The sequence below is a fragment of the Taudactylus pleione genome, unplaced genomic scaffold (assembly GCF_031769625.1).
Source record: "Taudactylus pleione unplaced genomic scaffold, aTauple2 ptg000485l, whole genome shotgun sequence".
NCBI lineage: Eukaryota > Metazoa > Chordata > Amphibia > Anura > Myobatrachidae > Taudactylus > Taudactylus pleione.
In genome coordinates, this window is record NW_028284887.1 from 3,695,165 (window position 1) to 3,710,893 (window position 15,729).

Genomic DNA, 15,729 nt, shown 5'->3' on the forward strand with positions numbered 1-15,729 from the left:
GGTTGGGAACCCCTGGCTTAGTGGTACTATTTTGTTTTTTGGGGAAGCTGCCTTCTGTGTGTCTGTTTAGTGCATCATTATCATGATTTAGTAATGAAATTATTGTTTTTACTTATATACCAGAAGATCATCATGCTTAAGGTAACAAAATAGAAATACAGGTGGGTGCTCCTAGTACAACATACCTCTGGCTCTGTATTTTGCATACCCTTTTGGGTTATAGCAGGAAGTCACCCAGAGCCATACATGTATTTTTTACTAAAGACTAGTAGATTTGATATATAATCAGAACCATTTATAGTGTAGAAATAATTAAACATATAATTTTGAGTAAAATAAGATGGCTTAGTGGCCCTTTCATCTGCCTTATGCTATTTTTAAGAAGCTCAATGATTAAAGTACCCAATCAAGTGCACATCTGATCATTTTTCCTTCTCGCAGATATAAAGAGTAGAAATTCCCCAAGATCCAACCTCAAATTTCGTTTTGATAAACTCAGCCAGTCAAGTTCCGGCTCAAGTACAGTAAGTAGCTTTGTCTGCAGGTGTCCAAGTCAGTCCTAGGTAGGGATGTGGTATATTTTGTCAACATTCATAATGTCAATATTCATATTGACATAATATCGACATGGTCACAATGTCGATACTGGCCACGTCAACATGCATCAAGTCAACACTGATGAAATGTCAACATGATCAGACCTTGGTGGTCTAGCAGAGACTTACCTGGTACACCGGTCAGTGGACGGTGACCTCAGGCGCATTCTACATTGCTTCCTGTGGTGATTATGCCTAACCCCTAAACCTCTCCCTAGTGCCTAATCCTAATTTCCCCTCCTGCAAATATCCCTATCAATCCGTTGCAAGTACATTCAGAATGTCAGCGTTTCACATGTCAATATTCTGCACATGCACATTGTAAATGCCGATATTGTTGCTACATCCCCTCATTTTAGGAGTTTTGTGCAGCAAAATATTGTGGTATTAGTACAGTTTGGACATATATTTATGATTATTATGTGTTAAGTGTGATTAATGCATTACAATCACATTAATTTATTTGACTTCTCCCATCTATCAGACAATATTTTTTTTTAATTCATGGCAGTTTGATTTGTTTTGTAAAGAAGCATGCATTTTTTGAAAGATTGATATTTAATTATTTAGTTTTCATTTTCTATTTTTTTTTAACTAAATTGGGAATATACAAAAGCTAGAATATAAGTAAAATACTTCACCAATCAATTCATTAATATATATATATATATTATATATATATATATATATATCTATCATTTATGAGACTGAAATTAAGAAAATTTTCACAATTTTGTATGGTATATTCTGTACCACCTAAAATTTTTGGCTAAATTGCTTTATTTTAAAGTAATTCAAACTTCTGGATAATCCCTTCTTATTAACTATTGCATGGAACAATTACTAATGGCAGCCAAGTGTGGCTGGTATTTAAAATCTACTCAGACTAAACGTGTATAACTAATGCAGCACCTTAATGGACAGGGTCTACAGCCTACCCAAACAGGAAAAACATTAGTTACATACCACATTTGGACAACAGTGCTATGGCTATGGACTTCTATGGTACTTCAGCACTAGAAGTGTGGTCAGCGCCTTATCCCGTGGATGTGACTGCAAACACGTTAGAGCAGGGGTTCCCAACCACGGTCCTCGAGGCACACAGAACAGTCCAGGTTGTAGGTACAGTATAGCCATACTTGAGCACAAGTGACTTAATTAGTACCTCAGTTATTTTGATTTAACCATCTGTGCACAATCATGGCTATAAGTAAAACCAGGACTGTTAGTGTGCCTTGAGGACCGAGGTTGGGAATCATTGCGTTAGAGTGTAGGTCCAAACTGGGGCTCATTAATGCTGTAATGGGAGTCACTGAAGAAAGAGAATGGGTTTTCCAAAGTGTTTTTTCTTTTTAAGTAAATAAAATGTAAAAATGAGTTGCAATTTTACAGAGGTAATAACATAATCAACAAATGTTGGAGTGTTATCTGCTTAGTTATCTCTGGAATGTATTTGGCAGTTGGACAAACACCTCTATATACACAATAATTAAATGCTGAATTAAATATACTGAAAAGGATAAACATCATAAACTTTTTATAAATAACTACATTTCTGTGCTATGTCAATACTAAGGTTAACTTGTTAAAAATTTTTACAATGTGGTTTTGCTACTATCATTATCATTTTAGTACTTTGTATTTGAAGCAGTGAATACCAAAACATTTCCACCATATGACTAGAAGCTACTGAGCTCTTTAGCAAAAATAATATTAACCTTACACTTTACTCATTGTGTCATATGGTGCCATCTTTCTTGTGCATGGAAATGGAAATATGAGCCATTGATCCAGTGCCTGAGAGCTTTTCAACACATTAAAGGGTTTAGAGGTCATGAATTCCAGCTTTCTGATTTGTTGTGTTGACACAAACTCACTTTCATATCTGCAGCCAGACAAAGCTGAGCTAGTGTTCAGTAAGTAGTGTTATAACGGTAATAAACCTCCTTGTTCTTGTAATAATGGGCATGGCTAGCTGACTGTGTTCTGGGGTATCAGCATCAACAGCAAATGCTTTTGGAGAGTGAGGATGTAAATATGCATGGAGTTGTTTGGCTTCATAATTTGGAAATAGGAAATTATGGACTTAAAAAAAGTGAAATTAGCAATTTATTAAGTTGAAAAATGAACAGTTTGCATTGTTCTGTTCACAAGAACTTACAATCTAAAGAGTAGAGGGGCTGTTGTGACATAATAATGGAAGATCACTGCTGCCTTCAGTAACAATTCATGGGATAAATAGTGATATATGGATTGGGCTTTGGGTATGGTATTGTGTTACTTTATGGCTGTGATGGGCAACAGATAGGCAGCTGAGCCTTCGCTTGCAGCTCCTTCCTGCTTTATTGTCATGTTTGCTAGTTCTAGCACACTGTAGCGCCTGTCGATGTGTTATTACAGATCAGTGTCTCTATTGATGATTTAGTAACCTATTTGTCAAACCATAGCTCATTAAAAAGATCATTTTAAGATCAGGGCTATTTATTTACCACTTAACACTGTAGAAATCACAGATTTCTCCAACATTTAAATAGTTAACAGTGGAAACCTTTGTCCCCATATACAGTATCTCTATAGGTGGCCTATTGATCAATATTGGTGGTAACCGCAAATATTTAGTATCCCCCAATTGAATGACAGAGGGACTACAGCAGATATCTCCCATACCTGCTGTGATCCCTCCATTCCCATCGGCCGACGCAGCCCCCATAGGTTTCCATAGGAGATGCGATGCTGCCATATTTACCAACTTCCAGAATGCGATGCATTTTAGAGATTGTCCTCCGCTGCTACCACCATCACCTATGGGCTACAAATCTCATAACTAGCTGGGAGATGGTACTATAGGGATGGCCGACACGCATGTGTGATCTGAAGACCGCGCATGTGCTGGAGTCCTGGCACATAAGTGAAGAGAACTCAGATGCGGTCACTTCACCCCCAGAACATTGTAGGGACGGGCTCCTTTTAGTGCCCTGTCCCTGCGAGTGCTCTGTATTACATTTGGCCAATATGATCGCATCCTGCAATGCGATCAAGGGAGCTAATATCTTGCCCAGATTGAATTTCAATCATTAATAAATAGGCCCCTGTGAATGGCAAAATTGTCCGATTTCTGAAGCTTAGATTGTCAGAGCTTGTCCCAAGTAGTAAATGCCATATTCATTTGGTGTTAGCTACAGTGCTCCATTGGTATTGCCTCGGCAATACTGAGATTTACCATGTGTGAATACGTAATGAAGAGGCAAAGTCTTTTGTTTCTGAGTTGAGCTAAATTATGCAAATGTAATTGTTATTTATTGGGGAAAACCAAGATAAATAATAATGAGGCTCCTAAATGTATTAATTTAACTTCCTATTGAAATTATGAATAATATACAGCCCTGATAATTAAGAGGACCAATTGGCTTATGATGTGTATCAGGCTGTCTATCACTGCTTTCAAGAGTGAAATCATAACCAAAGCGTACTTACTGTCTTATTGCACTTAGTAAGAAGGGTTGAATGCATTTCTGTATCAGGAAATGATGTGTTCTAATGGGCTTGCAAACAATACAGGTAAACTGCTTGTAAAATAATACAGAATTACTATTATGCTGCATTTGTTCCCAGCTGCTTGCTGTGTGCACCAGATTGTTACTGCCTATTCATGTTTCTAAAAGTCATTTACAAACTGCATACTCTGCAATGTTTCTTTAGGTGTCAAGTACGTTTTCTTATCCAAAAAGCGTATTTCAAGTTTCACGCTCACTTCATGTTTGCACCTGTTTACCTGTGTTGGTATATAAACCTACCTTAAAATAAAGTACTGCTCTGTGCAAACTTACTTATCTCTCAAATGAATGATAAGAACGAGGGGACATCAGCACTGTCTGAATTATATGTGACACTTGTACGTGATTGATGATTGTTATTACATTACATACAGTATAGAAATGTGTTCTGCAGAAAGTGCATCCCTTATAAGTCTGGGAATGAGACCCTATCTCTGAGGTGGTGGAAAATTACATTTTATAACTCTGTGAATGTGCCTCCTCCACTGCTTTATCTCATATAAATAATACTGTCCTGCAAAATAACATCTTGTTTCAGCACTCCGGTGCAAAAGTCAAAACTCTCTCTGATGGGAGGAATAAGATTCATTGATGACATTCCTCGCCAAGCAGTCAATACCACATATGCTTCCTATCGTACGCCACCATATTGGCTCACAGATCTCTGCGCTTCTGTGGACAATTAGGAGCACTTGCACAAAACTAGCACACATGGCATCACAGAAAAGCTTGTGTGTGGCAGTAGTCCCCTTTTGCAGGTTGTAAATGACTTTTTCTCATGTAGGAATTCTGTATGTGCCTTGGAGCATGTTCTTATTATGATTGACAACATACTGGGCTTTTCCCTCAATGCTATGCTGCAGCATGATTTTGCAGACAGAACCTGCCATCACTTTCATCATTTCTAAACTGATGGCTTTTTGATTTGTTTTGCAGTGAGCTGATGTCCCATTGAAGTGGAACCAACTGAAAAACTGGCCTGTGAGGGTTTATTCACTCCACAAATAGTTGCCACAATGCATTCATGGAAATGTTTAATTCTCAAGCTGTTCCCCACGAATCAACAAAAGAATTGCGATCTTAGTGCACTCCCTGTGTCCTGTGACACTTGTCTCGTGAACTGAGTTCATCTTATGCTGGTCTTGTCTGATAGTGGAATTAACTTTCCCCCACCATCTCTTTAGTTTGTCAAAAGCAAAGAGATTTTTTTTTTTACCTGAGACATCTTGCCTGCACGGTCTTTCTACAGCACCTGATCACCGAGTGCCAAGTTTGTTGTAATTATGATTGAACTTCAATGGAAATCTTACCACAATTCTGGGCATTCTACCTAGGTGGTGCTTACCGTTTCATACAGTGATATGACCAAATGCTGCTGTTCCATCCCCCCAGATTGTATCTGGACATCTTCCCGTTGCACAAAACATCCCTCTCATGTCTGCCGTACCATCATGCTGATAGACATGTGAAAGTCATGGGTTCCACTCACAACATGGCTGCATGTATGTCATTTTATGCAATGTATACACTCAATGTAACTGAATGTTGTATTAGTTTGAAAAGTCAACACAGCTTTGTGAAATAATACCATACACCAATATCCTTTGTTCTTTGTAATCTGACATAAGAAGTTATCAGCTATCAATACATAATGCCCTGTACATGCTCTGTTGAACAATCTCCTTGAATGTGTATAAATTATTTGCGTACGTTAATACTTATCAATATAGTTGAGTCTACCAGTTACACTTCACTTTTGTACAACATGCTGCTAATATCATATATATGGAGAATTAAATCTGCTTTACTGTCTCCATTTGTGTTCCAACACACAATGCCGACCGCCCAATATGCCCTCCACCCCTGCATAGACCAGCATGGATTTGTATGTCAATTCTCCAGCTTTCTTGTGCTTGCAGGAAGATCTGGAGGAGCGACGGACGACCCCACGGGAGCGTGCAGCGGACAATATCATGCCCACACTTGGAACAATATAGCTGCTCGGATCGGCTGCTATATCGCTCCGTGTGTGGGGGCCTTAAGATGTTATAACAGTGAGAAGATCCTGTTTATGAAGATTAGGGCCAGACAGATAGAATAGGGAAAGCCCATTAGGTGGTGAATACATAGTGAGCAGATATAAAGGCATGAGAGCAAACATATGGTACAGCACTTTTTCTACCTCTACCAGACTTACTATAAGCAGCTCTGACTTATAGCCTGGTTGCCACACTGTTCAGGTAGGCGGTCTGTTTACTACAAACTGGAATCACCTTTTGGTAAAGAGTGAAACTATAGTATAATTTAAGTCATTGTGACTTCTCAAAGATTTTACTGTAACATCTATTATAAGTATAGACTTCTTAATGAGTTTTGCATTTTACAGAAAAGTTAGAGTCTAGTTTTGGGTGGTGTTTACTATGCCAAGATGAAATGCTGAGTTCTACTTACCTGGACAGTTCCACTTCTCTGATCACTGGATGTTCCCTAAGTCATTGATTGTCCAGTGCATCTCTACTTTATACTAGCCGGTTTCATTGTCAATACTTTTGCTTTAAACTTCAGATTTACATTAATTGTCCCCAGCAGATCAGGTGAATGGTACATTCCAGGTGAGTAGAATCTTATTTCATCCTAATGTAGTGAACTCCACCCAATGTCACATTAATGCAATGCAAAAAAAACCCATTGTAACAGTGATGTTTCTGCCAGTTAACATAAGTAACTTGACTACTATAAATACTGTACATGCTTAATATAAGCGTTTTATCTCTTTGCAGGTCTGTACCCTCCTTATACACTTTCCTCTATATTATTCATTTCCCTTCACCTTTTTTTTCTTCACTTGGTAAATAAAACTTAGTAAGTGCTCTGCAAAGCAGCCACTATACAACACATGGCATTGGTGAATAGGCTCTTTGGTTTGGTAGTTTTACCAATGCAGGTGAAGGTGGCAAGTATGGTCTACTCTGCCCGGCTTCAGCAATGATAGGGGGTAATTCCAAGCTCAAATTGACCCAGGACTCTGCCTAACTGCTAGAGATAACCTTTAAAGATGCTCAGTTTGGGCAAGTGATGTGGTGTTATTTCCCCCTCCCACAGAATACAGTGTGTTTGTAACGTGACCCAAATGGTTTCTTCTATCAGTTCTGAAATAGTTTATGTACTTTTAGCACTGCAGTAATATGGGATGAACGATACAGCATGTACCTAAGCTGACAGTTATTCTGATTTACAGCTCTTCTGAAGAAATAAGGAGCTACCCTGTTCTCCTAGACAGTGACGCACTGTTCCTTTTCTGGTACTAAATTATTTAAAATTAATCTCTGTACATGGATAATATAACCCATTAGTATTAAACGATAACTGTCACTGCTGGATTCTAATGAACATACATCTTGCTGCTCTGATAGTTCGCATTAACAATGCAATCTCTTTATAAAGCCAAGTTACTCACTTGCAAATACTTAAGCAGGAAAGGGATATATTTTGTTGTAGTTGGGCGCCCTCTTCTGGTGGTGGGAAGAAGTGGAACGCTGTAATACATATTTGATTTTTTTTTATACTTTAAAAATGCACAAGTGATGTTAATATATGTATAAACTCCTGTAAATAATATATGTATAAACAGCGAGTTTTGATGTCATCACTTCAGTGTACATTAGAAAACCTGTATATTTATAATGGATAATGCACCTCTTATTGTACATTTTATGGGATATAAGAAGTCACCTCTGATGTTGCATCCAGTTACAACTATCACACTTTCATATGGTCAGAGAACTAGTGTCTAATACCCAGAAAATTTATAGTAGCAAGTGCGTAATTTCATAATGATTGTTTATTCTTCTACTGAAAATATGGCATTAATTCCATGCGTCTACTGCCAGCTAATGTGACAATCTGATTCTACCTGTTTTTACATTTACATTTCATATACGTCTTATAGAGTTGAATGGTGCAGTGTCTGTGTCTCAGTTGTCATGTATGGTATGAGTCTGTGCAATTACTCTATTTATCTGTGTGATATGTTATTAATATTTATATTACAGAAGTGGCTACACTGTATTTTCATCTGGCAAATAAATCCTTATATCTGTCATCAGATTATTAGGCTATCAGAATATACTGTTTTCTCACCCTTTTTATTTGGCTTAAAAATCCAGTACCAAAGACTTGTATGTCCTATGTATATATGTACAATAACATCATTAAATGGAAGCAAGCATAGCCTGTTTGATGTATCGTTGTTTTCGTATTCTAATAACCCAAAACATTAAGGTAATTAACTACAGTAGATCGACGATTATTCAAGCTAATTGGACCTAGTTTAGTTTGCATAATCAGTTTGTTCATATACAGTAATTTGACATGTATAAAACTACAGATGTGTCCACATACATCTATTGTCCGTGCGCTACACGTCACGTTACACAACGTCTGAGCACCATGCGACTCAGTAGCGGCGAGCGTCTTTTCGTGCAACTTTTTCCCTTAAAATGCATCTTATTCGCAAAGTGATACCTATATTCTGTGCGTGACTGCGGGTGTATCTGCATGCAAAATTCAACGTTACAGTGGTGGCTGTGATGCTCTAACATAGCATTTCCCATGCAGATACACCCGCAGTTGCACACAGAATATAGGCATGTATCTCAGTGAGCATGCAGTGCTGATTACAATGCAGCGGCCACAGCTTTTTTCTATACCAAGTTCTCTTTACAGACTCAGGGCCTGATTCAGAGCCGCTCGTAAGCAGCCGCTCGTTCGCTCCGAGTGATGTTCGCACAACTGCGCATGCGTATGGGTCGTAATGCACATGCGCCAACCAGTCATTGCGGTCGGAAATCGAGCGCTCGCAAAATAGCGAGTGCCTGCTAATTTGAGTGACAGGATGAGGCGTTTGTGGGTGGTAACAGGGGAAGGTGCTTGAAAACGGGGAGTGGAGATCCGAACGCAGGCGTGCCAAACGGTCAAAATGGGCGTTTTAAGGGTGTGCATAATTAACAAAGCAGAGTCATCGACCACGTCACTTGGTTGTCTCTTAGCCTGAACTGTTCGCATGATTGTGGGAGGAAAATCCAACCACAAGCACTGCGAGCAGTTCAGACGCCTTTTCGATGTACTCGATTAATCAAATAAATAGCGGAGATGATGTATGATGCGAGCGGCGAGGAGGCGTCTTTACAAAATAGCGAGCGCATGTTTCGTTCGCTCGCTCAGACATAGAGGCGTCACCAAACCGCAAAGAGCGAGCGCTCAATTTAAATAGCCGGCAGCTTTTTCTGAACGAGCGAGCGCAAATAGCGTCCGGCTCTGAATCAGGCCCTCAGTTGCACACAGTACATATCACATATAAAACTAATCAGCACAGTGTCCTGGCGCGTCCTAACGTATCACATTGCAACTTGGACACATTTTGGAATAAAAAATGTGCCCAAGACTAACAGAGTTGCACGGGACCTGATGGCTCACTCACGCCAGAGATATCGCGCTGCATGGCGTATTGAGGCTAGATGTATGAGGACACATCTGTATCAAAGTTCTAAAAATATTTTTCAAAAAGTTACAGGAGCTTGTCAGATTTGAAGATACAGGGATTTCTTTTTTTATAAAGGGTATATGCTCAGTCTGAAAAAAGGAATAGAGAAACACTGAAAGCTATGCAAGGGCAATGCTGTCCTGGATGTAAGTTACATACATATATTGCATACAGGAGAATAAATGTTAATATTTGATTACCCTTTACTTTTAATGTATGTTCTCCCTGTATCTTATCCAGGTACCCTGGTTTCCTTCCACATACTAAAAACTCATACTTCTGACTAGACTGGCACTAGTATGTGTCTATTGCGATATACACACATGGCGATGCGTGTGTTTGTGCGTGTACATTTGTCTGCCTGTGATAGGGAGATTGTAGGCTCCACAGAGGGATTATCATAAGAATATTTTTGTAACATTAATTGATTCATCCTAAATTCCTGAACACATAAGTTGCGAGATCAGAGGCAGACAAGTTTTTACCAAGTGGATGGGTGTAATATAGGGGCCTATTCATCAATACTAAAATAACGTTTTTAAGGACATTTTCCTTAATTAACGTTATTTTAATATTCATGAAGAGACTTAGGGCCTGATTCAGAGCTGAACGCTCTGAGCAGAACGCTCGCTCTGAATCAGGGACGTCCTATTTAAATGTGGAGCGGCCACTTGGACGCTCGCATAGCTGTGGGTTACCACCCACAGCTTATGCGAGCGTCCATGATGATGGTCGCGATGGTCAAAGACCATCGGGCTTGCGACGAGACCCTGCGGTAGGGTCTCGCTGCCGCAAGCCCAGGAGTGATTTTGGCTCTATCAGAGCCAAAGTCACTCCCACTGACATCATTACTGATGTCAGTGGGGCCGGACTCAGACGGTAGGCGTTCCCATGGGAACGCCTCCGTCTGGCAGCCACGCCCCTGGCACGCCCACCATCGACAGCACGCCCCCTTTGGTGCGAGACCCCGAGCAACGTATTTCTCGTCGCTCGCAGGGTCTCGTGCATGCGCGCGACGGAGCTCCCTCCGTCGTGCGCATTCGCACATCGACCCGCTTGCGAGCGAACTTCCCTCGCGAGCGGGTCTGAATGACCCCCTTAGGACAGGAGATATCACTGATATCTCCTGGTTAAGTCCCCCTGCGCTAATTTCCACACTTCCCATACATTAGTACGGTGATGTTGAAATTATGGTATTCATCAAATTCCGAAAATTATGTATTTTCGGAATTTGATGGTGTTACTATTCACCATTGTGAGGTGGTGAATAGCAGGTGACACTTACCTGCTTCCAGGTGGATAGGCCCTTTGGCGCTCTGTTCCCTCCTCTGGCTCCGGTGGTTCATCGGACAACTGTGTTTTCCAAGCAGAACACAATAAAGTTTAGAAAAAAAAAAAACTTTTTTTTTTTTTTTATACTGTACGGTGGTCTGCTGGGAGACCACGTGTCAGACCAGCAGGACGGAGCCGGAGGCTACTGCGCATGCAGGTAAGTGCGGGCGGGGGAGGGGGTGAGCGGAGAGGGGGTTGGGGGCACACAAAATTACCGCAGCTGTAAGTAGTGCTGCGCATGCGCTGGGTTTCCCAATGTAACAGCGCATGCGCAGCAAGAATTCCAGCTGCGGTAAGTTAGTGTAGAGAGGGAAAACTATCTATTTCCCGGAAAGCTGTCATCACAAAATAGTTATGGAGAGGAGGAATGATGAATTCCTCCTGTAATTAGGTAGAACTCCATGCAAGTTCTAAACCTAATTACCTCCATCGAATTTTAAGGTATGATGAATAGGCCCCATAGTGTGGTATGTAGTAGAAATAATAATAATAGCAACAGTCATCAGGTCTTCTTCTTTACAGAAAATATATAAAACTTATGAAGCAAACTGCTTATAAGAAAGCATGTCATACTGTATATCATTGACACCTTGAGAACAAGAGACCATGGTGCAGCCTTTTTGCTTGACTCGAGAGCTCTGTGTAAAGTGCTTCTGAAATGTAGGTGAGCTCTGAAACTAAAACATAAAAGCTGCACTTGTCCGCTCTGGTTTCACCGGCTGGACTAGAACCTGCAGATACAACATTTATTGCTGATCTAGAGTAGTCCTAGAATCTAAGGTGTATATTTACTAAAGTGAGAGATTTTAGAAGTGGTGGTGTTGCCCATAGCAACCACTCAGATTATACTTTACATTTATCTAGCACCTTCTAGAAGATAATATCTAGAATCTGGTTGCTATGGGCAACATCTCCACTTCTAAAATCTCTCACTTTAGTAAATTTACCCCAAAGTTTCATCATCCTTTATTCCTTTGCCATAGAAGGGGTAACAAATAGACCCTCTCCATTGAATTGCACTACACCATGTTACTTATACAGTGTTGTCATATGTGAAAAATGTAACAGAGAATCATTAAATACATTACATGACAAGTCTTTACTATCACCCTATAGTCTGTTCTTTATTTCATGATCTGGAATATTAGCTGTCCCAGAAATCAGATACATTGCACAACAGTCATTGGGAAGGAAAACTGATACGTCAGATACTTTGTTTAATTCAAAATATTTTTTTAGAAAGCAATTTACCAGAATTTGCATGCATTAGGACCACTGGTTGGCTTTGCACTTTTCACTGTTCAATTTATTTTTCTATGGCAGAACATGCAGCAAGCATCTACTGATATTACTAAATGCATATAGTAAAGAAAATTATATTGGTCACTCTAGGCTCCCTCTGTGTAATTCCAGGCCAAAACTGTATCACTCCAGGCCTGAAGATGCACAACTTGGTTATGTGGAAAAATCTCCTACAACCACTATAGAAGCCATAGCTCAAGCCAGTGATGTAGGGCAGTGGTTCTCAAACTCGGTCCTCAGGACCCCACACAGTTCACTTTTTCCAGGTCACCCAGCAGGTGCACAGGTGTATTCATTACTCACTGACACATTTTAAAAGATCCACAGGTGGATCTAATTATCTCACTTGTGATTCTGTGAGGAGACATTGAAAACATGCACTGTTTGGGGTCCTGAGGACCGAGTTTGAGAACCTGTGAGATAGGGCAAAGCCACAATCCCCAGAGCATCAGAGCTTCCCAAACGTGTCAGATAGCAGACACAAGTAGCTATCCAACATGTGGGAAGAGGTAATATGAATCAATGAATAACTAAATAAACATTAGTGTTAGTATAAATCATATACCATTACAATTAGGGAGACACTTAAAAAAAATGAAAACATTATATATTTTTTAATTTCTAATACTTACAATATGTTAATCAGCAGTTATTTAATCCTTTAATGTTAACTAGGGATGTGCAGGCTCGGATAGGTTCGAGTTTGCACGTGGAGTTCGGATTTTTCCCTCCAAAAAAACGGAACTCAGAACGAGGCAAAACGTCATCTTACATGGACGAACATCATCATTCCTGGACAAAAGACCAGGAATGATGATGTTCGTCCATGTAAGATGACGTTTTGCCTCGTTCTGAGTTCCGTTTTTTTGGAGGGAAAAATCCGAACTCCACGTGCAAACTCGAACCTATCCGAGCCTGCACATCCCTAATGTTAACTAAAAAGTATGGGCTAACTCACCAGAGCCATGGTTGTGGCTGCACCTTGTAGGCTATTACATAAAGCCCAATATGTGAGTAACAAATAAATTCATCAAATTCCGCACCCCCATAGTTATCTTATTGTGGCCCAGGGTGAGGGGAAAACAACATCATTATTGCCCTTACTGTATATTACCCTTTCTGTATTCAACACACACCGGTATAGCAAACAGACAAATATCACTTAAGATTTTATTAAATTGCACAAAGTTATAAATATATAATTTAATCCACTAACAAATGAGTTATATTATGTTGGATACACTTATTCTCCATGTCTTTGGACGGTACATATATGTATTGGTACGGAGTGGACTCATTCACTTGTGAGTTTATTTGTTTTGTACATTTTTTAAAAATCTCTTAGAAAAATATAGTTGTTACCATTAGTGTCTCTTATCTTAAGCTGGCCACACACTAGAACAACTTACATCCAACCAGCCAACTTGTTGATTGGTTGGAATGAAAATCTGGTAAGGAATGGGAGTAAATGATGATCAGCAATTTACTCCTAAATGCCAGAAAACAGATGAAAATGGTCGTTCAGACAAGTTTGTTAAATGTTTAAACTATTTGTTCATACAACAGTTTTGGTCCATTTTTCAGCGTCTGGGAGAAAGTTGCTGATTGTATTCCTTACCAGATTTTCATTCCAACCAATCTACTAGTTGGCTGGTTGGACAGATAATCTTTAGATGTGTGGCCAGCTTAAGATGAAGTTGCATATATAGGGCATTTCCTTTATGTAAAATTGTACCAAGTTTGATACAGAGGCCCAAATGTAGTAACCTGCGAGTTGCCGTCACTGACGTGTTCTCATCGAGATAACCCCTAAAAATCGAAAGGTTAAATCACTGGGATAACTCCCGTGCCTGTAACCTGCAGTGCTATTCCATATGGGCCAGAATGTAGGCACTGTATATGATGCTTTTCTTCAATAATTTGCTAATTAGTACTTTATACTACAATGGTAAAACAATTACATGTAAAACTAGAAAAGTCATCAAACTGTTTATTTAAAATGCCTTAATTATCACTGTTTCCAAAGTATTTACAGCATAAGCAGCAAAGTTTCCAGGGTCAAAAAATAAACCAAAATCCTCTGTACCGTGGGCAGCGGACATTGGATACTGCACGTATGTGGATTATGCAGATAACCCCAATTACTTACAATATGTTATTCAGCATTTCAAACAGTAATTTGATTATCAAGATGCTCTAACCAAAGGTTACAGAGAACTGAACATTTATTTTAAAAGCAGTTTCTCTTCTGCAGCTATATTTCTGATAAAGTCATACTCATACTCATAAAGTCATATTCATTTGCCAAAGGATGAAATCAACAGGGTTATGTAGGAAAGGGAAACTTTGTTTTGTAAGTACTAAAGAAATAAAACTGAATGGAAACCAATTGATTTTAATTTGTGTTAAACATATCAACCGTTTAATAACATGGTGTAACGTTTAGTAATGTTCTGTAACTAATAGCAACCAATCAAATTCTAGGTATTTTTTTTTACTAGTAGGGTAGAGTGTGACATTGGATGGTTGCTGCGGATTACAGCACATATGTACACATTACACTGTGTTGTTACGTAAGCTCCATGGAGGAATTCTTTTTTTTTTGTCAATGGATTTAGGACAATTGTGTATTGATACATAGGATTCTTCTTCTTCTTAGGGACATCACCTGAAATGGCTTTTCAACAGCTTGTGAATCAGGTTATATGTTCCATTCCATTCTAATGTCAGCAGTCATTTTATACATCCAATCTGATTGTCCGTGGCCATTTTATAATCCTGCAATTGATGTTCTCCAAAAAAGTTGTCTGTAAACAAGATATTGATGTGTATCAGTTCCGTAGGATTCTGTTTAATGGTTAATTTATTTAAAACTTATTATCAGATCTGTTTCATGTCACGTGCATATACAAATCTAAAAAGAGAATTGTGTACATAAAGAGCATGCTGATAAATATATATATATATATACATAATTTCTACCTAAATGTAGCACTAGACAAAATGCAAACAAATAAGCAGAATTGATTTCTAATTTTAGAGTATAAATAATTTTGTGGGTTGATTGAAGAGGAAACTATACATCTATTGCATTCTTTTTAGATAGATGTAAATTGTTGTAAGTCGCCGGTGACCTCTGTCTGTAAATAGTGTACATTTAATTTATTGCTCTGGTCCAGTAATACATAGAATTAAATCTAAAGTTCACAAATGTATATTTTGTTGCTTAAATGTGTCTTTGCAAAATTCACAATAAATGAACTATTTTATGTCCACAAAATATATTGATTTGTCTTTTTGATGTATGTACTCTAACATTAAGCGGAAGGTTTTAAAATTTACAGTATTTCTGAAGAGCATTGGATGCACAGCACAAAAAACTTAGATATGAACCAATAGGGAC

At 39.0% G+C, this 15,729-nt stretch overlaps 2 protein-coding genes across 5 annotated transcripts in view; one reads left to right on the forward strand and one right to left on the reverse strand.

Annotated features, from left to right (window-relative positions):
- Window positions 1-8,380, forward strand: part of RAP1GAP2 (RAP1 GTPase activating protein 2) — a 911,161-nt gene extending 902,781 nt beyond the window's left edge. For both annotated transcript variants that reach the window (XM_088449471.1, XM_088449472.1), the window contains 2 exons: window positions 442-524; window positions 5,087-8,380. In XM_088449471.1, coding sequence (XP_088305597.1) covers window positions 442-524; window positions 5,087-5,089 — 86 coding nt within the window. In that variant the 3' untranslated portion in view covers window positions 5,090-8,380. The remainder of the gene's footprint in view (window positions 1-441; window positions 525-5,086) is intronic.
- A 5,405-nt stretch (window positions 8,381-13,785) lies between these two features.
- LOC148502715 (tapasin-related protein-like) overlaps window positions 13,786-15,729 on the reverse strand; it is a 34,531-nt gene continuing 32,587 nt past the window's right edge. For all 3 annotated transcript variants that reach the window (XM_088449474.1, XM_088449473.1, XM_088449475.1), the window contains exon 9: window positions 13,786-15,133. The gene's annotated coding sequence lies outside the window, so the exon portion shown is untranslated. The remainder of the gene's footprint in view (window positions 15,134-15,729) is intronic.